General features: G+C 39.2%; 1 protein-coding gene across 1 annotated transcript in view; it reads right to left on the bottom strand.

Moving 5' to 3' along the window:
* Positions 1–25,214, bottom strand: part of LOC150100219 (telomerase protein component 1-like) — a 1,179,105-nt gene that overhangs the window by 199,995 nt on the left and 953,896 nt on the right. Inside the window, exon 43 of the mRNA XM_090402391.1 lies at positions 24,679–24,786. Coding sequence (XP_090258517.1) covers positions 24,679–24,786 — 108 coding nt within the window. The remainder of the gene's footprint in view (positions 1–24,678; positions 24,787–25,214) is intronic.

The raw sequence follows: 25,214 nt of genomic DNA, 5'->3' as shown, positions 1-25,214 counted from the left end.
TGCTCATGGTATGAAGATATAATCTGACTGAACCAAAAGAAATAGTCGAGCTGATGAGCGATCATTTGCAAAGGTGTATCATCCAGGTGAAGATTTCATAGTTGTTACAGAGACAATTATCAACATTGAGGTAGACAGATGAACAAGAAGTGTTCAGCATATTAAAAAATATGAATATGAACACAGCAGTGGGAGTGGATGGCATATCAGCCCACGTAATACATGAATGTCCAAGAGAATTGGCAATGTCCCTAACGAAGTTGTTCAATCTAAGTCAGCTCTGCAGGGTTCCAAAGGACTGGAAAGAGGGCAAGATACTACCATTGCATAAAGGTGGCTCCAAGACAGAGGTAGCAAACTACAGACCAATTAATATATCAGGAGTGGTTGTTAAAGTATTGAAAAAGTTGCTGAAAGGTAAAATGCAACAGTGAGCTGATAGGGATGCAATACTCTATAGTAGGCAGCATGCCTTTGTAAAGGATAGGTCCTGTCTTAGTAACTTACTCATGTTTTATAATAAAGTGACAACAGAATTGGATAAAGGTAATGGCTAGACTATGATACTGCTCAACTTTGTCAAATATATGATAGAATACCACATGGAGAACTATTACAAAAGCTGAAGGAAATGGGAAGATATGAGACTAATAAGCATGGATAGGGGTGGCTGATGGATTGGTTTGGTTTATTTAGATTAACCAAACCAATCCAAAACGAAGGGACATAATAGAAACTTTGAAGATATTAAAGGAGTTTTATAAAATTGTTGCAAGTGAAAATTTTCAATATATGACAAATAGAGAACTTGGGGCCATCCATGACAGTTGCATAAGTGTGGTTAGTAGGGGAGTGGGGACCAGATTTATTGCATGGAGAGTGGAATGGATTGCCAGAATTTATTGCAAGTTTCCTGATTTTGAATGGATTCAAGGAGAGGTATGATAGGATTTTTGTGTATAATGGTTAATTAAGGTCTCCCACGATGAGTCTCCAGACTGCATGGAGATGCTGTAAAATAATAATAATAATAATTTAGGAGTTTGACTAGTGGAGTACCTCAGGGTTTAATACTAGGGCCACGACTCTTTAATTTGTATATCAATGACATATGGAAAGATTTAAACGAGAATATTTAGTTGTTTGCTCAGGATCAGTGGTGTAGCTACAGCTTTTGCCGCCCAGGACGATCCCTGAGTTTGTTGCCCCTCTCAATGCACACCAAAAATACTACAAAAGATCAAAACAATGTATAGGGAAATAAATTAAAACACTATGTTTATTTTTGAAGTAAAATTTTAATTTCAATATTCTAAATGTTATTTTTCTTGCTTTTCTGTTAGCAAAATCGTCGATGACATTGGCAAAGTCTATTTCATAGTAATGTAAGTAATTCCTAATCAATTTTATTTAGAAAACCTCCTCTCACAACTAGCAACACTTACAGCAATTGTGAGGAAAATTCGCAGTAGTATTACAATATTTGGAACTGAGTTCTCAAGACTGTATTTTCTGCAAAAGTTCAAAAAGGTTCAAAGTGCTGCCCAGGGTGGACAGTCCCCTATGCACCCCACCTCCCATCTATGGCACTGCTCATGATGGAAAACTGGGAACAGCAATAGTTGATAAAGGTGATGTAGATATCTGCAGGATGATTTAAATAAATTGTGGGCAAAGGATGATGACTGTCAATTTAATATTGCAAAATGTAAGATTATGTACTTTGGGTTGAAAGATTGAATATGGTGTTGGATTGTGGGAAATTGATGAGGCTAGGGAAGTGGGGATAATGGTGGATAAAGATTTTCAGATATAAGGAGTTCAGAGGGCATATCACAAAAGTTGGTAAATTAACTCAAAGGACTACTTGGATGTTGAAAAACATGCTAACAAGTAAAGATAAGGAAGTTATTATCCCACTTTATAAGGCTATGATTTGGCCACATCTTGACTATTGAGTACAGATTTGGTCACCTGTGTTTCTTGCAGACATGGAGGCAGTAGAGAGAATTCAGAGATGAGTGACCAAGATGGTGACAGGTCTGTGGAATACTCCCTACGAGGATAGGTGGAAGGTTTGTAGGTTACAAAATCTAGTTGATAGGGGGAAAAGAGGGGACATGATAGAAACTTTTAAGATATTAAAGAGATTTTATAAAATTGATGCAAGTGAAATTTTTCAATATATGACAAATGGAGAACTAGGGGCCATCTGTTAAAGTTGTACAAGAGTGTGGTTTGTAGGGAGAGTGGAGACCAAATTTATTGCATGGAGAGTGGTGAATGAGTGGAATGGATTGCCAGAATTGATTGTGAGTTTCCTGACAGTGAATGGATTCAAGGAGAGGTATGATAAAATTTGTGTATAATGGTTAATTTGGGTCTCCCATGATAGGTCTCTGGAGTGCATGGAGATGCAGTAAAATAATAATAATTTAGCAATTATTCAGAGTCATGCTCCTCCAGACATCAAGAAATTCTTTATCTTTAGTTTTCATATCAACCTTTATAAGTCATTTTTCTTATATTTCTAAGTTTTTTCAGTAGCCTCAAGAAAATTTTGTTGCTTTCTTGATATTTATTATTATTAACATTTGATCTCCATGGAGTCAGAGAATCATTGTGGGAGGTCACACTATTGCACATAATACTCATCCAACCGTGCCTTAAACTGATTCAATGTGTCTACACCCACAACACGCTCGGGCAAATCATTCCACTCATCAATCACCCCTCCATGCAAAGAACCTACTCCTCACTTCTCTGTTCACACTCTCCTAATACAGTTTCCAGTGATGGCCCCCTTGTTCTACTTCCCCTCTCTCATGCTATGAAAAATTTCTTCCATGTCAACCCGATAACAACCCCTAACTAACTTCACCCCCTCCCCATCCTCCTATTCGCGAGGCTCTGCAACTTACATTCTCTCAATTTGTCCTCATACTCCACATTCCAAAGACCACTGACTACCTTTGTGAATCTTCTCTGGACCTTTTCCAGCATATCTTCATTATCATGAAAACCCGGTAAACAAATCTGAGCACAATTATCCATATGATGCTTGATCAAGGCTTTATACAATGGAATCATAACCTCTCTATTTCTGCATGTCAGGGCCGTCTGCATCATTGCCATTATCTGATTTGCTCCTGAATTTCAGGTACTTGTCAACCATCACTCCTAGATCTCTCATCTCCTCTACTTCCATTAAAGTTTCCCCATCAAGTGTATACTTTGCATCCCACCATTGCTTACCAAATCTCAAAACTTTACAATTTGCAAAACTGAACTGACAGTTCCATTTTTATCTGCCCAATCATGCAATCTATTCAAGTTCTCTTGTAAGGCAATAACATCTGCTTGACTTTGCATTGCTCTCCCCAGTTTTGCATCATTTGCAAACAGCTGGATATCATTAGTTAAACCCAACCCAATATCATTAACATACAAATTGAACAACAATGGCTCCAAAACTGACCCCTGCAGCACACCACTAGTTACCTTTCTCTTTCGGGATACTGCAACCCCATATACAACTTTCTGATAGCTATCTGACAGCCAATCACTGATCCAACTCAGAATTCTGTTATCCAATTCCCATCTGTTTCAATTTATTTAAGAGCTTATCATGTGGCAGTCTATCAAAAACCTTTGCAAAATCTAAGTACACCAATGTATATGCATCTTCCCTATCCAAGGTATTTGTCACTTTGTTATAGTAAATAAGTAAGTTAGTGAAACATGATCTCCCCTTAACCCATGCTGATAACCACAGAGAATACTGCTGTTATCAACCCATTTCTGTATCCTACTTCTCACCAATCTCTTCAGGACCTTCACCACAACTCCAGATATACAGACTGGCCCCTATAATTTGAAGCTACAGCCTTATCAGAACCTTTATGCAGTGGAACAATTTTACCCTCTTTCCACTCCCTTGGAACTTGTGCTATTGTAAAACTCTTATTAAACAGGCATGCCAATTCCCTGGAACATTCCCTTAACCCGGCATTAGAAAGGTGGTGGTGTCATAGTTATTTCTTTCTATATCTCTGGGGTCAGTGACACACCACCTTACTAATACCGGGTTAAGATGTGTGGTGACATGTCATCAAATCCTATTGCCTTACTGACATCAAGTTTATTTGTTTCCTCAAATACCTCTTGCTCACTACAATTAAGCCATCCTCTCCTATGTCCTCTACAATTAAGGTCCTCATGATTCCACCCTGATCAGGATGAAATACCATTGATCCCTGAATACCTCAATGTCTTCTGCAGCAGACATCGTTCCCTCAGACAGCAGACATTCTTCCTTCTACTTGCCAGATATCTAAAAACTCTCTAAGGTTTTTCTTTGCCTGATTTGCCAATTTCTGCTCATACTCTACTTTGGTTTTCCTTATTAACTGAGACACTCTCCTGACTTGTTCTTTATACTCTTCATGTGACTGATTATTACCATTATTCATCTTGTACTTCCTCCAAAAGTACCTTCCTTTTCCAGATTTCATGTTTAAGCTCCACATTCAGCCATTTTATTACCTTATTCAACCTTTTGGCCTTCAGAATACAGTCATACATTGATGCTGTTATGTATTTCTTTGTCAATTCCAATGCAGCATTTATTTTCTTACCACTCAACTCCTCATTCCATGGTATAGCTCCAAGCTGTCTCCTAAGCTTGTCATAATCACCAGCCTTATAATTCCACATATATCCTTCCTCACAAAAGTCTGCATATGACTAGCCACAACACTGGTGATTACTTCGTGATCACTTTCACCAACTGGAGGAAAATGTGAACCCCTCTAACAATTACATCCTTTGATGAAATGATGAGATATGAACAGTGGACATAAGGATGTGAGGACGAATATCAGGAGACTATCGAGAAGAGTGAAAGATAACAGTATAGTAGGAAAGGTTGTCAGAGTGTGTTACCTAGATATGATATGACCTAGATATTTATGTCATATGTTCTTACCAAAATCTTTCCATGAACTTCTGTTTAACTACTTCTGTATGCTCTCAGAACACAAGCTGACCTACTTGCCAAGAACTTTTAATATGCTTTCTTCTTCTTGACTGTCTCTTTAAATTTCTCAGTCTACCATGGAGTTTTGATTTTTCTATCCTTGCAGACAACTTGCCTATCTGGTGTGGATGAATCAGTCAATGTTTTATGCTGAATCTGCCATTTAGTCTCCAAGATTTAGTTTTTATTTTCAAACTTTATAATTTATTATTTTTTTAAATAACAGTTGTGTATTTAAGTCTACAGTTCACCTCGTAAAGTTTGTGTGCTCAACTTTGATTCGTTTTAAAACTTTCTTGCTCACTTCAGTATGATATTCATTTTATCCAGCTCAAAACTAAATGGTGATCATCTGCAATTTCAAATCCTCTGTAATACTCTTGAGCCCTGAACTAGTCTGAAGATATAGCTATCAACAATAACAGAGTTAGTAAAAATAAGTCTTTTCTTATTTCTTGCATTCTCTCTCTCCATGTGAATTTGTACATATGTTTACACTGGAGTCCATGTGTTGAACAGAAAGACAGCAGTACTTATCATTATTCTAATCTTTTCTTTTACTCCAAAATATTCCCACAGCATTACTATATATCTGGTAATAATTTCCTGTTAGATCTCCAACAAGGATCAACTTTTTCATTGTGTCAGTTACCTTCCTGTAATGCCTTGAAAAATTTCACCATTTCTTTCTTAGTGGAACCTTCTGTTGGGTCCACTAAGAAAGAAATAAGAAGAAAGGCACAAATAAGATTCATTGGTTCCCCATTTGATATTTTCCCACATTACTCTATTTGATACTGCCTGCCATTCAAGAGTATTATCCTCATATTTAGTGCTGAATACTATAACTGCTACATCTTTTCCCCAATCATTACTGCTAGAATATAACATCTGTTTTGTTGATCCAGTACTTTGCATCAGTCTATGTACTGGATAACAGGAATAGAAGTTGCTGGGTACAGCATTTTTCGGCAGGATAGGAAGTGAAACCTTGGTGGTGGAGTACTGCTTATGATAAGTGACGACCTATGTCCTCTAAGAGTGGAGGCTTTGGAAGGCTGTGACACTAATGATTGTGAAAGCATATGGTGTGAGGTGGAGGTGGGCAAGACAGGATATTTAGGGGTGTTGCTACCAACCAAGGAGCACAGAGGGTGGGGACCAGGAGATGTTGAGACAGTTGAGCGTGGCAAGTGCAAGAAGAACGATTGTTATGGGAGATTTTAACTACAGCAGCATAGATTGGGGAAAGGAAGATGCATGTAGCAATAAGGGAATGGAATTTCTAGAATTCTTGATGGACAAATGTGTTAGGCAACATGCAACAGAGGGAACAAGAGGTTCAAGAGTTTTGGTTTAGTCATAGTATCAGAAGAGCTGATAATAACTGAGATGACATCTCTCCCACCAGTTGGAGAGAGTGACCATATGGTTTTGACTTGGAAAATGAATAGACATGCAGGAGTATCAAAGAAAAGGGATTGCATGTGGAATTATAAGGCAGGTGATTATAATAGTCTTAGATATCAACTTGGGGCAGTTCCATGGAGGGCAGAATTGGAAGGCCAGGATAACACTAGTGCTTGGGAAATTGAGAAGGAATATTTGTTAGCAGCAATAGTACTGTATTCCACGAGTGAAGGAGAGGACACAATTTGGAGTCAAGTGGATGACAAACAATATTAAACAGCAGTTACATACGAAAAAGAGGCTAGCTATGGAAGAGATATAAGGAGACAGGTGAAGAGAAGATGCATGAAGAATATAAGACATAAGCCAGAAGAGTGACTAGTATGGTAAGGAAGGTGAAACTGGAATATGAGAAAAGATTGGCTCTTAGATCCAAGGAAAATCCTAGGGAATTTTTTAGCTATGTGGCCAGTAGGAGCAGAAATGACTGTGGAAGAATGACATTGTGGGATAAAAATGGGAATAGAGTGACTGATGCAGAGGACATAGTGGAATTGTTCGATGAACACTTTATTGGAGTATTTCATCCTGGAGGAGTCAATTTGAATACTAGAGGGATAGAGCAGGTTCGAGGTTTAGAGGTGCAGGAGGAGTGTGTGTTCCACATATTGAGCACTCTGGATGTTAGTAAAGGTTTGGGACTGGATAGTATTTCACCACGAGTTTTGAGAGAATGTGCTAAGGAACTGATAGTGCCCTTGACCTGGCTTTTCAATGAAAGTCTGGCTGCGGGAAAGATGCCCATGGAATGGAAGGAAGGTAAGATAGTGCCATTACATAAGAGTGGTAGCAGACTGGAAGTGTCTAATTATAGGGTTTGTGTGAAATCAGTAGTTATTAAGATCTTGGAGAAATTAGTGAGGGACTGTATAAAGCATTGGGCAGATGAGGGTAATGTCATCTGCGAGAGTCAACATGGATTTGTGAAGGGGCGTTCCTGTTTTGGTAATATGCTGGCCTTTGATAATAAAGTTACAAGAGCAGTAGATGAGGGAAAGGCATATACTGCCATTTTCTTGGATTTAGCAAAGGCATTTGACAAGGTGCCACATGATAAGCTGATATTTAAGTTGCAGCACATGGGCCTAGATGTCAGGTTGGTCAACTGGATTCAGGATTGGCTGTCCGATAGGTACCAGAGAGTTGTAGGGCAGTTTCAAGGAAGCAGAGGGTTACAAGTGGGGTCCCACAGGGCTCAGTACTGGGACCTATACTGTTTAACCTTTAAATCAATGACATTGTCCATGGATTGCAAGGGGATATCCGGTTGTTTGCAGATGATGCGAAGTTGGGAAGGGTTATTAGTAACAGTGCAGATGTGGTAGCCCTGCAAGAGGATTTGAATAAGCTAGATGGATGGGTAAATGAATGGTGGTATCGGTTTAATGCAGCAAAATGTAAGGTCTTGAGGTTTGAGACACATCGATGGGACGCTGCATACTGTTGTGTCGGAAATAACCAACCCACTATCAGTCAGCTATTTATTTCGGACCCAACATGAAAAGACATTGACTTACGATAAAAACATGCTTATACTCTCAAGAGCAGGGATAAAGAATAATAAATGAATTGTAATCAAAGAGGGTATATCGATTTAATTAATAAGATTGTTATAAAATAGTCCAAATTGTATTCTAAAATCATGCCCAGTGTGGGAAAATTATGTTAAGGAAATCAGAATCATATGTCAACCACTCAACAGAAGGTCAAATCACTATGTAAGAGTCCACAGTGGCACAGCAGAAAACCGCATAGCCATCCGGTAACCTCAACCCTAACAGTTTCGTCAAGAGAGACGTGGAGAAAAGAATGTGATATCATCAATACCTGATGAATCAGAGATAGCTAAGTAGGTGACGAAAGCAAAGAGAGAGAGAGAGGGTTCTTACAGATGAAATATAAGGAGCTGTGCACACTTTAAATGCTCTCTCGTTCTCTCGTGTTCCTGTATGTCCTGTGTTCTGGCCGAGGCTCACAGGATAAGATTTTGTTACTATTGTTGCATCTTACTAAAATTTTGTTGTATTGTACTAACTTGTTCTTTTGCATTTTATTTTACTAACCTTTAATTTGCTGGTAGCGCTTCATAGCGCTATGGGATTATTGTTAGAGTCTTCGGACTCTAATTCTTTTTTATTTATTTTTCTAGATGCAGAGACCAAGAATGAGTCGAGTGATCCACGTCCCCCACCAGGACCCGGACCTTAGGAGTGGAGATTCCAGGGTTGGAAGACCCCAGAGTGCTAACAAAATTTCTAAAGGAGACTGTAGGAGCACAGAATATCTTCTCCTTCACCACCTATGGAGGCAGTAGATTTCTGTTCGTCGTTAAGAACATGACGATGAAGGATAAACTTTTAGAGAGGGCTTCTAAGTCCAAGGGAAGCAGGTGACCCCTACCATGGTTGGGTCCCAAGTGCGGCAGTTAAGAATCAGCCACTTCCCTATGGAGTACATCGAAGCCAGAGATGATGTGCTCATTCAAACTTTCAATAAGTGGGGGAAAGCGAGGAACATTAAGAGGATACCAGGCGGGGTCTCCCAGGAAGACCCCACCTGGTATTCCGGTGAAGTCACCTTCACCATGGACATGCGACAGCCTGTGCCAAATCTTGTTACCATCGACACATCGCGTGTAATGGTGAACTATCCTATCCCGGAGTGCAAAGACAGTGCTTGTGATGTGGCTCGGTGGAACATTTAGGTAGTGACTGTCCCCGAGCCAAGTGTTTCAACTGCGTCGGTGTCAGGCACATCTCGAACCAGTGCCCATATACCTGCCGAAAGTGCTCCAGCACGGAGCACAAAAATAACATCGTGCTCTCTGCATACATTTGCAGAGAGGGCAGGGGCGCCGATTGAACCCTTGAATCCGCAGCCTGTGAAAGACGCTGGTGAATTTCCGGTACTCCCCAACACCATTGGGGAGAAGTCCTTCTCACAAACTGTATTGGGGAAAATTAAGAAGCATCCTGCTACAACACCAGCAGAAGAGACTGTCCCCCCCCTCCAGCAACAACATCTGCTGAGGAATCAGCCCCCCCACCCCCCAGCCACTTTTACCATTCCACCACCAACATCGGAACAAGAACATACAGCTGAGGGTAATACAGAAGAAGCAATGGATAGCACAACACCAGCTATCCCCCCGCCTCAACAACATCAGAGGAAGCTTCTTCTGTTCACGCTTCCCAGACCTACCCTGCAGCAGCCAGCATTTCTCTCCCTGCAGAACAAAAGACACAGGAGGGGGGTACAAGACATTCCACCTCCTAAAGAACTTCCCAAAAAAAGGAAGGAAGTGGCTTCCCCAAAAGCAGAAAAGAAACACTACCGAAGCCACTCCAAAAGAAATACGGACTTAACAATATCTGAGTCCGAAACGGAGGTGGAAACCCCTTCCAGACATAAAGAAAGTGTCAATTCCAAAATGAAAAAATTTACTGGCTCCCAGTTTAATCTATATATGATTATGAAACTAAAGACAACAAGATCGTCAGTTTCAAGATTAAGAACATTCGCCACGAGTTCGAGGTCCTCTCTAAGCTCGTGCGTTAAACTGGAAGCTGGTCTGCAGGGAGCTGGATACTCTACCTTCCCCTACAGATTGACAACTTAGTCAAATACGTAAAACAGCTGTGTATCAAAGATCTAGGCCAGCTATAAAAACATCATAATACCGCCTCCCCTTCTGTGTTGCCTCCCTCAACACCAGAGGGCTCTGCTCACCATCTAAGCAAGAGGAGGTATGGAAGCTCATGCTAGCATTCAACATCCGGCTTTTGTTCCTGCAGGAAACCCACTTTTTCCATTATAGGGACATGCAGGAACTAAGCCATAAGTACCCCCATAACATCTTTCTGGAGCATTGGCACAAATCACAGCACTGGGGTACTTATGCTAGCCCCCCCCCCCTCTCCTTGGAGCCTTCCATAACATCCAGAGGGAGAAGGGAGAGTCCTCACCATCGACCGGAAGTACTGGGGCTGTACCACCAGGTACATTAACATCTATGCCCCGGCAGACCGACTATCTAAGCCAAGATTCTGCCAGTCGTTACACAACTACTTATATGGCACCCATCATGTCATCTTGATGAGGGACTTTAACTGTGTGGCAGACCCAGCCTATGATAAGGTAGGGGCAATCCCAACACAGGTACAGCTGGCTATAAGGACTTGGAAATTCACCTTAGGAGTCTCCAGTTGGCAGATATCTGAAAGGCTCACAACCCCTACTGTCGGGATTATACTTGGACAGGCCAAGGCATCGGCACACGGATCAACCGCTCCTATTTGACACCTTCCCTTGTCTCCAGAGCCGAGACAATAAGGCACGTTCCAATCAACTATTCCATCTCGGACCACAAATTAGTCGTGTCATCCTTTAGAAGCTGTAGATGTTGGTCCAGGCCCCTGGAAGTTACCACCTGACTTCCCGTCCCTGTTCTCGGGAAAGCTTAACCAACTGTGCTCCACCTGGAGCACCGCTGGCTGGGACCGGGACGCCTGGGCACGACAAAAACTTACCATCAAAGAAAACATGAAAAAATGGGGCCAGGAATGTGCCTTCGTCAGAAGAGCTCAGCTCCATGACCTCTACAAGGAGAGGAGCTGGTTCGTGGCCAGCCAACAGCAAGGTTTTTCATGTCACAATGCCATCCATGACATTAATCTCGACAATGAATTGGAGAAACAAAAGCAGGTGGAAGAAAAGAACATTAAGATCCGTCTCCACCTCCACTCGGAAGACAGGCAATCGACCACGTTTTATAACAGGCGATACGTCAACTTCCGGCAGGAGCGAACCATTATTAACATCACTGAAGGCGGGTGTAACCACACCACTACACCTAACATCACGAACGCCTTCTGGGGGTACTACAATCAACTCTATCAAGACAACAGTGCCCCCCCCCCAGGATGTGGGCAGGGAAGGGGAACGTTGACCCCCTTCCCTGCCCACATCCAAGCAATGTCGGATGCACCTTTTACAGCGGCTGAAATAACATCAGCCTTCAAACAATGCCATACAAAGAAAGCGCCTGGGTCAGATGGATTAAGCACGGAAGTCTACCGAGAGGCCTGGGACCACATCCTCCCCATTCTCGTGGCAATATTCAACACCTTCCTTACCACTGGAAACATGCCACGGGAATTTATGGAATGCCATCATCATCCAGAAAACCAACAGGGACCCTTCCAACATCAAGAACTGGCGCCCCATCAGTCTGTTGAACATGGACTATAAGATCCTCACCTGTGTTCTCTAAACCAGAATGAAGATCAGGATGAGGTACGTCATCAAAAGCACACAAGTGGATGGTGTTCCTGGTCGATCGATGGAGTTCAATCTCATCCTCATCAGAGAAGTGCTATGTCTGGTTAACACCAAGAACTACTCTATGGCATTGTTGACTACAGATCTAGTGCAGAGAGCAGTGGACTCCTCAACATCATCAGAAGAGGCTACAACAACAGCTCTACTTGCCTCCTCATCAACGGACACCTATCTGACCCCCATTACCATCCAGAAAGGGGTCAAACAAGGGTTCCCCCTCAGTCCACTGCTCTTTGCACTAGCCCTTGAACCATTCCTGCAGGCTGTCAACTCTCATGCGGTTAGAGGAATCCCACTTCCTCTCACCATGGATGATTCCAATCGCCTATGCGGATGCCGTGGTGGGCACTCTTAGGGACAACGACTCCACGCTGAACTTTTATAACATCTTAGAGAAGTTTAAAGTGTCAGGGCTAACATCCAACCCTGACAAAACCAAGATCAAAATGTATGGAGTCTGGGAGCTGAACAACATCCCTGCAGGTCTCGCCCCTACTGCAGACCCCCTCACCATCTTGGGGGTCCCGTTTGAAGAACAGCCTGTGCTCAACATAGAACATCTCAACAAAAACATCATTGAGAGTCTCAATGACTGGAAAAATGGACAGCTGTCACTCTCCTCCAGGGCCTCTGTCATCAAGACCATCATATGCCCTGCACTTCAGCATATCCTGAACATTGCCAACATCATCGAGGATCAGGAAATCCGGCTTTACAGGAAGTCCCTGAAGTTCTTCTGGGGAAGTCTACGCCAGGAAGTTGACATTAAGATCCTTCAACTTCCGGAGAAGCTGGGGGGGGGGCTTCGGCCTCCCCTCCCTTAACATCAGATACCTAAGCAATACCGCTTTCCATCTAAACAGGCTACTGAAGACTACACATCCCTGCAGCTATCCTGTGCAGTATTTCTTGGGTTTCAAGCTTCTCCTTTTTGGGATCCCAGTCCACCAGGGTCCCAAAGCGGACATTGTTTCAGAAGATTACAACAGACTGTGCCAGCTTATGCAACAACTCCGTTCGTCGGGTGTGAACATCGACGGGATCCAGAACAGTTATACATGGTACGATCATTTCTTCAATATCCTTTTTACCGATGTTCCGGATCTGGAGATCAACAACAACGAGATCCTCTTCGGCCACCTCTCCAAACATCGAGGCTACCTGTTGAGAAAGGACCTGGCAGGGAGGATTGCGTATGGACACCTTCCAGTCAACATCAACATCTGGCAGTTCCACAACACCCAGAATCCCCCTTTTGTGACTTCTGCGGGAGTCTGGACACCGTAAAGCATGCCTTCTACTGGTGTCCCATTTCCATCTTTATCTGGAGGAGGCTAAGTGACGTGCTCTGCATCCCCCCCCTACCTGCAGGAGCAAGTCATCTTCTTGCAGTTTGCTCCCCCAGCTAACAACAAGCAGCAGAAGTTAGCGGTATTTATAATTAATGAGCTTAAGTACCACATCTGGAAGGTAAGAAAGAAATTTTCTAATCCTACTAATCCTCCCAATCTGTTGGATCTCTCTCGGATCGTTATTTAAAAGTTCTATGGTTCCTTAAGGAGGTTTTTACATCTCGAAAAGGAGGCTCTGGGTGACGCCACATTTAAGAACAAGTGGTGTTCACCTCCAATCCTGTGTAATGTCAGAAACAATACCATCAAGTTCTGCCTGCTGCTGCTGCTTTAAGATCTCCATCTGCAGCAGCAGCTCCACTTCTAGTCATTTCCTTGGTCTCTGCGTCCCCCCCCCCTAAGGTTTGTTTTGTTCCCTGGTCTCCCACAGAGGTAGTTTGGAGGAAAAACCCAGGCAGTGCAGGCCTACTCGAGGCGGGCTGCCCTGAAAGGGCGGGTCACCTGGGCACCGGCTACTTCCATGGTCTTTTCGATCTTGTGAGCCAGGCAGATCGGGGTGAAAAAGTATCATTTGATAGCATGGAGCTAGCAAGATGTGAGATATGAGCTAAGGCCTACACTTCCTTTACCTACTCCCCACCCACCCTTCCCATCCTATTCCCTCTGTCACTTCCCTTCCCTTTTTTCTCTTCTCTACTGGGGCACTCTAACTCCGCCATTTTTCAGTAGGCCAATGATGAGATTCCCCTTTACTTTCACCCTGGTTCGAAGGCCGCAAAGACTGAGGAAGCCTGTCTCAAGTATCCAGCAACCCTCCACATTGCTGTGGGATCTGATATGTACAAGATACTCGACAGAACACCGGCAGACCAGTAGACAGAGCCATTGGTAAATCTGCTACCAATGTGAGGACAGCAAAAGAGATCTTTCGAGGAGAAAAGAAAGCAACAGACAGCAGAGTGACAAGAGAATCTTGCCATGTCTGATGAGAACCCGAGATTAGAGTTAAGGAGCCTGCTTCACTAAGGAAATAGCCGATAAGGTACAGAACTTTTATTTTCATATATCTTAAGTCATATAGAAAGAGAGGAAACAGAAGGAGAGAGAACTTTGAGCATAGCCCTACTCGTGCCATCTAAGTGATCTGTTTGGACTAATCGTCTGTGATAAGACCTTCCTATGGTAGTTTAATCTTTTGTGTAAAAGGGACATTATAGTAGAACAGTTATGAGATGATTCAGTATTTATGATAATGTGTGAAGGCCCTGTTCTTTATGTTGAGCCTATAACTTATGTGAAATTTACAAGAAGTAGTTTTAATCCTCTGAATAAGATAATGACTATTAATTGAGTAAATATATCACGTGCATTTAGCTAAAGTTGTAATATTCAAAAATTGCATAACCATGAGAGCATCACTTAATCCTAATGCGAGAAACAGAAAAAGGGATGATTAACTAATGCTCTTGACATAGAATTATATGAGCCTGTGTGATAAGTGATACATAAGAGAGAGAGAGATCTTAACAATTAAAGTATTTGAGTGATTTTATTACAGTAGTGTGAATAATTATGCATGAGTTTATCTTTATATTTATGAGATATGATTTTAATGTAAATGCTATTAGTTCAAATAAATGTATTCCTTTAATCTAAAACTTGTGAGTTCTTGTGTCTGAGACTGAACTACCGCTTAGAAAAGTTCAAACCTGTATAAGTAAGTGAAAGCTGTATAAGTAAGGGGAAACCATATAAGTGGGGGAAGCCACGACTGTATACCACATGATCTCTAACCCAAGACAGAGTTGATATAATTAGTAGTTTAAGTTTTAGTATCAGAAACTGGTTTCTGGCTGGTGCAGTTGATCTTAAATAAATTTGTCAGGAACTGATTTCAGGTGCACATGTAACTTCATAAGATAAGGGAAACAAAATAAAAGAAAAGAAAGAAACAAAGATATAACAATACTCTGTGGGAGGAGTTAAACTGGAGGAAGTAGGTGAGACAAGAGCTCTGTGGTTGATGATTGATAGAAACCTGAAATTTAGGGGACATATTGCAAAGGTAGTGAAGGTAACGCAGAGAATTGCTGCAATAATGAGAAGGACACTGACCTGCAGAGATAGAAAGGTTATCAATCCGTTGTATAAGACTCTGTTCAGACCACACTTAGACTATTGTTCTCAGATCTGGTCCCCAGGATTTGAAGGGGATAAATTAACTGTGGAAAGGGTACAAAGGCAGATAACAAAGATGGTGTCGGGACTGTACAATGTTAGTTATGAGAATCGGCTGAGGGAGTGTGGACTGCAGAGTTTGGTGGATAGAAGGAGGAGTGATATGATCGAGACTTTTAAACTGTTGAGAGGTGGTTACAGGGTTGACACCGGGGAGTTCTTTTGCTTGGTTGAACAGCGGGAAGGAGTCATGACAAGGAGCCATCCCTGGAAGTTACGAAAGGAAACTGGGAGAAAGAGGGTGGGGAGTGGTTTCTTTGCATGGAGGGTGGTTGCACCATGGAATGCATTGCCTGATGGAGTGGTGAGAGTGTAAATGGTCAACGCATTTAAGGAGTGGTATGATAGACTTTGTGTTTACTAGGAGGGACCTCCCTCGATGAGGCTTTTGACTCCATGGAGGCCTGAATAATTATTAATAATAATACAATTAATATTGTCTTTCGGCACAGTAAGTTATATACTATAGCACATGGCACCAAGGCGAAGCAGAACCATGGCATTCAAGGCATCATTGTTTATGGAATTCAACCAGAAAGACTTCATTCAGTGTGATGTCAGCAAGATGAACACATTACTGAAGGCAAATGAACTTTGGTTTGAAAGTGATGGTAGTTGGAGAATGTGCCGAAAATGCTATGAAAATGAAGGTCAGAAGTGCAGGTTAGGTTGAGAGATTAAAGCAGTAGACGTGAAAATGTGTGTGATGATGTAACGGAAGACAGGATTGAGAGAAAGATTAAATCAACACAATTGAGAAAGACTAAAAGTGATAATTGAAAGAATAGTATTATGACAGATGTAAAGAATGAAGATTTGGCTGTAATAAGGAACAAATATACAGGACAAAGTATGAGCTGGTGTAAAGGCAGAAATGTTTGGTAAGTGGTTCAGCTAAGAACTGAAAAAAAGAAATGCAAGAGAAGAGAAAGGAATCCTTAACTAAGAGAAAAGGAAAAATCAAGGAGAAAATCTTGTATGGCAATTCTATCACAAGAGGTGTCACTGGTGGGAGAGTGATAAAATCGCACTTCCCAGGAGCAAAAATTAATGATATTATTGAAAAAGGATTACAAAAAAAAGTATATATTACTTGTCACCAATTAGGAGGACTATTAACAGAATATACATAAAACCAGAGACATGTATTTGGTAGCTAACTTCTTGTGCACCAAAGAAAGGAAACATTAAAGACTATCAATGAAAGTGTAAAAAGAGCAAAATATTTCAATACAAGAATGAACTCTTAGTGTTGAAGAACAAGTGACCTGGGCTGTAGATGTTTTGCCAAAAATAATAATCCAAAACAAAAATTCCCTTTAGATCATTAGGCGTGACAATTTTACTTATAAGAATCTGAAATTCACGCACAGACAATAAACAGTTATTATCCAATTAGAACAATGTGGGCCATTTTTAATAGACAATCTTTTCTAATAGATTTTGATTTCAATACTTCTTTTAATAAACCATCTCTAAAAGTCGTTATTAGATCCATATTTCTGTATATGCTTTCCTATTCATATATATCAAGCTATGAATAAACTGTAAACGAACAAATGAATGAATAATAATAATACATTATGAATTGTACTTTTATCTATGTATAGTAGAGCTGAAATTAACTTCAATTCCTCTATGTTTAAGTCAACAACAACACATGTTGTGACTGGTAAGGAAAGATAACTTTTTTCATTTTGAAACAAAAATGTATTTCATTTCAAAAGCTATGTATTTCTACTGCATATCCTGTATATACCTGGCCACAACTTAGCACTTGTACAATGTCAGTCAAAATTGCAATTAATTTTTTTTGTGTGTGTGTGTGTGTGTGAAATCACCTCCACAAAAAAGGCAGTTAGCGTTTGTGTATTAGTAATGTGAGTGGGCTAATGGTCAGATAATCTGGCAATCCCCCTAAAGAGACCAAACAGGGAACTCTTTCATGTCACTTCAAGTCTCTAGTATGGATGGTGTGGTCTTATGACATTCACCTGCAACCTAAAGATACTCACGAAACAGTGAGATTCAAACCCATAGTGGAATGCTCAGAGGACAGAGATGCTGACCACTCAGCCAACCAAGCTAAGGACCATTACAAATATAGAATTGATAGTGATATTTATACCGAAGTGTTAAAAAGTTATGTTAATAATATTTTATATAAAAATTGAAATTATACATTTAAAAAAAATTACTTCAGTCTTTTAAAAGATCCCAGTATAAAGTGGCTTTTTCAACAAAGTTAAAATATGAATTAGCAGAAGATATACAAATTGGTGAATCAAATGAACAAGAACGATTAATCATTTGTGATATATTAAAACAGGCAGCATTTGAAGGCTGGGGGAAAAAAGAAGAGATGAAATTGTGAAAGAGGTCTTAGACAATTGGATATATCTAGGATTACAGAAGATAAAAATGCATTCAAGAAGTATTTACCGACAAGATAAATCTCTCTATTATATTCTTCATAGAACATAATAGACAGCAAGCCATAGCTGAAAGAGAAGTGAGGAAAATACACAGAGAAAGCTAGAATAATTTCATACCTAGGGAGAGATTTAATAAAATTCAATCCAAGAACTCACAGAGAATTGCTGCAATTATGAGGACACTGACCTGCAGAGATAAGAGGGTTATCATTCCGTTGTATAAGTCTCTGATCAGACCACACTTGGACTATTGTTCTCAGATTTGGTCCCCAGGATTTAAGGGGATAAATTAACTGTGGAAAGGATACAAAGACGGATGACAAAGATGGTTTCAGGACTGTACAAGCATAGTTATGAGGATCGGCTGAGGGAATGTGGACTGCAGAGTTTGGTGGATAGAAGAAGGAGAGGTGATATGATTGAGACTTTTAAACTGTTGAGTGGTTACAGGGTTGACACTGGGGAGTTCTTTCGCTTGGTTGAACAGCGGGAAGGAGTGATGACAAGAGGCCATCTCTGGAAGTTACGAAAGGAAACTGCGAGCAAGAGGGTAAGGAGTGGTTTCTTTGCATGGAGGGTGGTTGAACCGTGGAATGCATTGCCTGATGGAGTGGTGGGAGCGAGAAAGGTCAATGAGTTTAAAGAATGGTATGATAGACTTTGTGTTTCTTAGGGGGGGACCTCCCCTCAATGAGTCTTGACAGACTTTATGTTCTTAGGAAGGACCTCCCACGATGAGTCTTTTGACTCCATGGAGGCCTGAATAATAATAATAATAATAAAAAAAAAATCATCTAACGCCTTTTTATTCCCGTATACGGGGAGTAGGCGAGGTCATTTAGCCCTATCTAACTTTTGGAGACTGAGTGGGCAGTTCAATCTCCACTGGTACCAATCAGAGATAGATGGCCCAAGGCTATCACTAATTAAGCAGTAGGCAGTGAAGAGAGACGGCTCAAATATGCCGCCATCTCGTGGTCCCTAACCCTAACACAATATATTTAATGTCTGAAATAATGTGGGTTCTACGGTCGATTTTCTTGAGTTTACGGGACGAAAAACCCGAGTTTCCGGGAGGAAAAACCCGCTTGCCCGTGCCAGAGATCGACTAACTCGGGAACCGATCGAAAAAAGGCTTAGAAAAATTTCCTCTAGTCGCCGACTAGACTCAAAACCAAGTCTTCCTTCGTGCAGCCAAGCGCTGTGGTGTGTAAACGCCACATCCACTGAGCTACACAGGTTCTATAATAATAATAAAACTCATAAAATTTTAAATACAGTGGTATCTCGCTAATCCAAACTAATAAAAACTGTGCTCATTCGGATTAGCGAATTTCTCCCCAAGAGACAATAACTAATGTTTAAGACAAAAATAATCAGATTCTAATGGTACATCAATTTAATTCTGTAAATAAATGAAGAAACTGATAGAAAAAAAGTTACTGTAAAATTCGATGCAGTGGCATAATTTTTCCAAAATTATATTGCATCGACTTTTACAGGAGTCACATCCAAAATTCACAAAAAGTAAACTTGTAAATTTTATATGTAAATAATACTAACAGCCCATATAAATTAGCATGATACTGTGTAAATAGAAGATATATGAATATGTAATTCAAGGGAAAATGCCCTAGAAATCAGAAATATGCTAGAATTTATCTAACATATTTCTGATCAAATTGAAAACATTATCTACCAGGAAGTAAGTAATACCAAAAGCCCATGCATAGAGACCCAGAGGAATTAAACATGATAAAATAGAGTAAACAGATGTCTTAAAATAGAAATTCAGGGGCAAAACTTTAGAATTTGGAAATGTATTTGATGTTATCACATAGTATTGGGTGAAAAAGAAACCTATTGTAACCAAAGCAGTCTGATACCGCCTTCAAGGTCAATAGCAAAAGAGGGCAGTATACATCAGAAGCTGTTACGCTATGCTGTAAAAGGAATTAAACATACACTTCAGGGAGATCTAGAAGTCTGGGCTTTCTAGAAGGATAAGCGTTTGCACGTGAAAGGTACGGGGGGTCTCAGACCTTAATTCAAAGTTTGCGTGGGAATATCCGGGGTCCAAAATCTTGGCGCAGAGTCCTGCAAGAAGCCAAATAAAAGGATCATAGAATTGACTATCATGATCGATTATCGAGCATCGACAGAGTTGACGCCAGAAGAAAAAGAGGAGGGAGTCGATCCATGGACTATGTCAGATCCAGATGAGGTCATAGAGGGTAACTGTATGTGAAACCTTACAGAGCAAATAGCGGCCCAGGACCAGGATGACAAAGTCTTGACTGTCAGACCTTATGTCCCAGTGCCTACAAGGCCGGAAGATCGCGCTCCAGCCCCGCCAGCCATTCCAGAGGAGAACACGGTATCCATGAACCCTCTAAAGTGATAGACCAAGCTCTAACATAGAGAGAAATCCAGAAAAAGTCTGTAAAGGAAATATAACTAAGTGCACTGTACCTATGGAAGAGTCAAGCAAGTTGAATTTTGTTGCAAAACTTTTTTTTATTTATGATATGAAGGACTGTTTAGAAAGACTGAATTTATAGAACTGCTATATACAGTAGATTGGAAACTGGTTCACACAGAGAGAAGCTGTTTTTTAAAGTAATTGTAAAAGATATTAATGAAAATTTTGACTTACATTGTATTGTAAAGAACTGTTTCAGAAGAACTGACAAGATTATAGAATTAAGAAATATAATGTTATGAAAAGTAGTTTGTTTAAAGAGTGTTATATTTTATGTGAAGGTTGGAATTGGAGGTTATAGTTAATCAAAGCATGGTAATTCCTAGACTGTAAATGGGCTGATAGTTAATAATTATATAATTTAATTGTTTAATAATTTACGTCATTGGTATTTCTTGCATGCCTAAGAATCTGTCCTATATGATGTTTTTTTTTTTCCCTAAGGAGCTTAGCTTAGAGAGGAAAGGAAAGTAGCATCCTTTTAGTGCATACCTTGTATTACTGTTTTAGTATAAATAAACATGTTTATTATATTTAAAAGGAGTACCGTCTGATCTTTTTCACAACTGCACCGTTCTCAAAAGAAAAAACGATCCTGTAAGTGGGGGAGATTGGAATTTGGTACGAATTTTGAGTTAAGAGTTAGCCACAACTGTATATAATTATAGAGGAGGAACTTTACTGGAAGTATAAATATTTTCTTATGCCATTTGGAGAACTTTAGTGGCACAGCTAGTAATAAATAAAAAAATTTCTACAGATCTTCAGCATAAGGAAAGAATACTAAAGGGAAATAAGATTAACTGCGTACATGAAAGGAAAAGGATAAAGTTAATGAATAAAATTATAGAAGCCAAGGATAAAGAAAGCAATATTTTACAACAATCAGTAGGTGGAATAAAAAAACCTCATATTATTACTGTAATTAATAAACCTGTAATTTTACATTACAGTATACTACTGTATACTGTAGTGTAAAACTTAAAAAATAATACAAGTTTATTTTAGTAAAAAATTTAGTTTATATGTACTGTATAGTTGAGGATTCTGATTTAATAAAATTGCATAGTTCAATACATAACATAACTTAATAAAAAAATATTACTTTCTTGTACACAACACAAAAAAACGTTTCACAAAATAACACAAAAAAAGTTTGTTTTTTAAAAATTTCTTTGTAAAAAGTCAATGATTTTCTTTTGCTTCTTGGAAGCTAAACTTTTTTCGAATGCTTCTTCTCGGAGCTGCATTAGCAATAAAATTTTGTGGAATGGCGTATCGTTCTGCTTAGCCCATTCTATACACATATTAAAACTGTAAACTGCCTCTTCATATTTTACTTTTTTTTTCTTCAAGTTCTTTATCATCATCATTGTCATCTAATTCATTCTGTAGCATAATATTTATAATTTCAGCATCTGATTCTATTTTGAATTCACTTTCGGTTCCACCTGTAATCCATTCCGTAACATTTGTTTGTGAAATTTCAACATCTGGATTTATATTTTTAACCAAATTATGTATGTTTTGAATTTCCTCTTTTTGTGTATCACCGTAGTTTTTTCCATGATGCTCAAATTGCTTCAGGTTCTACGGTTTTATTGTGTGTTCAAGCAAACTTGAACACACAATAAATCAAAATAGGCCTACACTAAAACCGTACAATCGACAGTATGAAAAAAAATAACTGTATTGTAATAATAATAAAATAAATAAATAATAATTATTAAATAAAAATAACAGTGCACAAAATAATACGTAATAAATAAAACTTTTTTTTCTTTCAAACTGCAGTTCGGATTACTGGAGGGTTCAGACTAAAGAGGTTCGGATTAGCGAGATACCACTGTAATTTTAACAAAGAACAAGAGAATGTCAGAAGCAATATGACAGATAAAAGCATATGGCTACAGGATTACAGGATGCATGATCATATAATACAAAAGAATTAAATTAGAAATACCACACTCCAAAAATAATTGACATGTACAGATTCTATGCAGGAATTAAATGATATATTAAATAACCTCAAACATGATAAATCACCTGGAGAAGATGGCATTAATATTAAACTGTTCAAATATGCTAATAAAACTCTTAAATTAAAACTTTCCTGAATTAGAAATTTCCTGAATAGAATAAGGTATGGAGAAAAACAACACGAATCCTGGAAGAAGACCACAATTATTCCAGTTTATAAAGAGTGTGAAAATTGTGGAATAAGTCTTTTCAATAGTGGTTACCAAATATATGAAAAACTTATAATAAAAAAAAATAGTCATTATGGGTTGAGGAATGGATTCTGAAAGAGCAAATCCTGCACAAATTCTGTGAAACTGCTAAATGAAAAGCAGAAAAAATTCACTTTGCAACGAGCTTCCCAGTGTTGTACCACCTTACCCCAGTCCTGAAGATACTTTCAGGCGCAAACTTTGTTTGCTCACACTTGGATAAAGGATTAAACTAAATTTATTATAGTCTAACCAAGTGAAAAATAAACTTTCAACATCTTTCTCTAAATCCAGAGTAATTTAATAAAAAGGTGGCACGCTGTTTGGCAACTCCTATAGGTAGAGATGACCTTGCTAATGCTTCTGCCTGGCTCCCACTGAAGAGACCTCAATAAAGGTCGAAACTAGTCTGGGTAATGGCCCTTCCCTTAATGCATAACATTATACACATCTGCAAAGAGATGTGTTTTGCATTATGGGAGATACTAGATAGGAGTGATGTTAGCTTGCTCCACCTTTGCAACGAGTTGCCGGTGTTGTACTACCTTACCCCAGTCCTGAAGATACTTTCAGGAGCAAACTTTGTTTGCTTACACTTGGATAAAGGATTAAACTAAATTTATTATAGTCTAACCAAGTGAAAAATAAACTTTCAACATCTTTCTCTAAATCCAGAGTAATTTAATAAAAAGGTGGCACACCGTTTGGCAACTCCTATAGCTAGAGATGACCTTGCTAATGCTTCTGCCTGGTATCTCCACTTGGGCCTGGCTCCCACTGAAGAGACCTCAATAAAGGTCAAAACTAGTCTGGGATGAGACCCCAATGAGGGCAGAAACCGGTGCAGGACGGATCTGGCTTTGAGAGGCTCCGCTTGGAGATAGGTTTTTGCCTGTCTCTGAGTGGGGCCACCGCTGAGATTATGGCTCTGCTTGGTGGTCGGGTGAGCCTGCCACTGGGTAGAGCCAATGCTGGTTCTCGGTGATAAGGTGAGCCTGTCACTGAGTGGAACAACGCTGAGTTGGATGATCTTTCAGGATCGTCTTATTTTTAGAGCCCGCTTCACCTATACATAAAGGTCGAAACTAGTCTGGGTAGTGCCCCTTCCCTTAATGCATAACATTATACATATCCGTAAGGAGATGTATTTTGCATTATGGGAGATACTAGATAGGAGTGATGTTAGCTTGCTCCACCTTTGCAACAAGTTGCCTGGTGTTGTACCCTTGCCCCAGTCCTGAAGATACTTTCAGGCGCAAACTTTGTTTGCTCACACTTGGATAAAGGATTAAACTAAATTTATTATATTAAAGAATTCAATAAATGAAAGCCTTTGACTGCATGAATTAAACAGCTGAGAAACAGTTATTTATGATAAAACTCTAAACCAAATGACAGTAGCAACGTACAATCTTTATACGTGAACTGCTTTAACTATCTTGGGTATAATATCAATTTCTACTTACAAAATAGAAATTGATATTAATAATAAAATTAACAAGTAAAGCAGAGTACTTAGAATAATTAATCAAGTTTTTAATCTAACAAAATTAGAGACATACCAGAATTAAAGCATGCAAGATAATAGCAAGACCAATATATATGGGCATGAAGCCTGGACTATCAGATAAAAAGATGAACAATGGCTTACATCAGTTGAAATGAATTTATAAGAAGAACTGCAAGACATGCATTACTGAACTGTATGAAAAAAGATATAATGAATAAACTACATATTATAATTATAAAAAAAGTATATGCAGCAATATATACAAAAATTGTTACAGCATGAAAACAGAACTGATGGGACCAAGTTACCTCAAAAGGTTCTTTGATACATATCCAGAGAAAGCAGAAAAATATCATTCTGTCCTACTGGATAGGATGATGATATTTTTTTAAAACGAATTTTTACAGCATTTCTCAATGATGGGTTTGAAACAGTAAAAGTATTAACATTTTTAAGATGGTATGTACTATTACAAGCATTTAAGCAATATCATATTATTATCTTTTCATAATTCAAAGCATAGATTTATAGTTTAGTAAAACAAGGAAAATATATAGAGAAATTCAGTAACTCAATCTATACCTCAATTTTGATGTAATTCACAGGAGCTTGAAGGTCATGTCCAACAAATATTTCTTTCTCAGTAGACAAATCCCATAGTTTCACTGTACTGTCTTCAGATCCAGTGGCCTGCATATATTAAAACTAATAAATATGTTTGAACTGAATTTTATTTAGGTAAAAATAATCTAATAATTAATCTAATTATAACAGCTTTTTTGTGCTTACACTTTACATTTTATTGGTTATTTTAAATTCATTTTCAATGTATTCAATGTTAATGACTGTTGACGTAACTGCCTACATCACCAGTGTAAAAGGCACAAATATAATTACGAGGGTGGTCTGAAAAGTTCTCGGACTCGACCATAGATGGCAACACTATCGAAAGATTTTTTTTTTTCTGAGTTGTGCATCTGTCATAAGCTGTTAATGTGAAATTGCAAGTCATTCTATCAAGAAGTTTGTTTTATGCAGCTGTCTGAAGCAAAAGTGTTATCTGTATCCCTTGAAATGGAAAAAATTGAGTATCGTACGGTTATAAAATTCTTTGTAAA

The sequence above is a fragment of the Typopeltis vanoorti genome, chromosome 13 (genome assembly GCF_054136105.1).
Source record: "Typopeltis vanoorti isolate ZY-2024b chromosome 13, IOZ_Tvanoo_1.0, whole genome shotgun sequence".
Taxonomy (NCBI): domain Eukaryota; kingdom Metazoa; phylum Arthropoda; class Arachnida; order Uropygi; family Thelyphonidae; genus Typopeltis; species Typopeltis vanoorti.
This window is presented reverse-complemented; position numbering and strand designations above follow the sequence as displayed.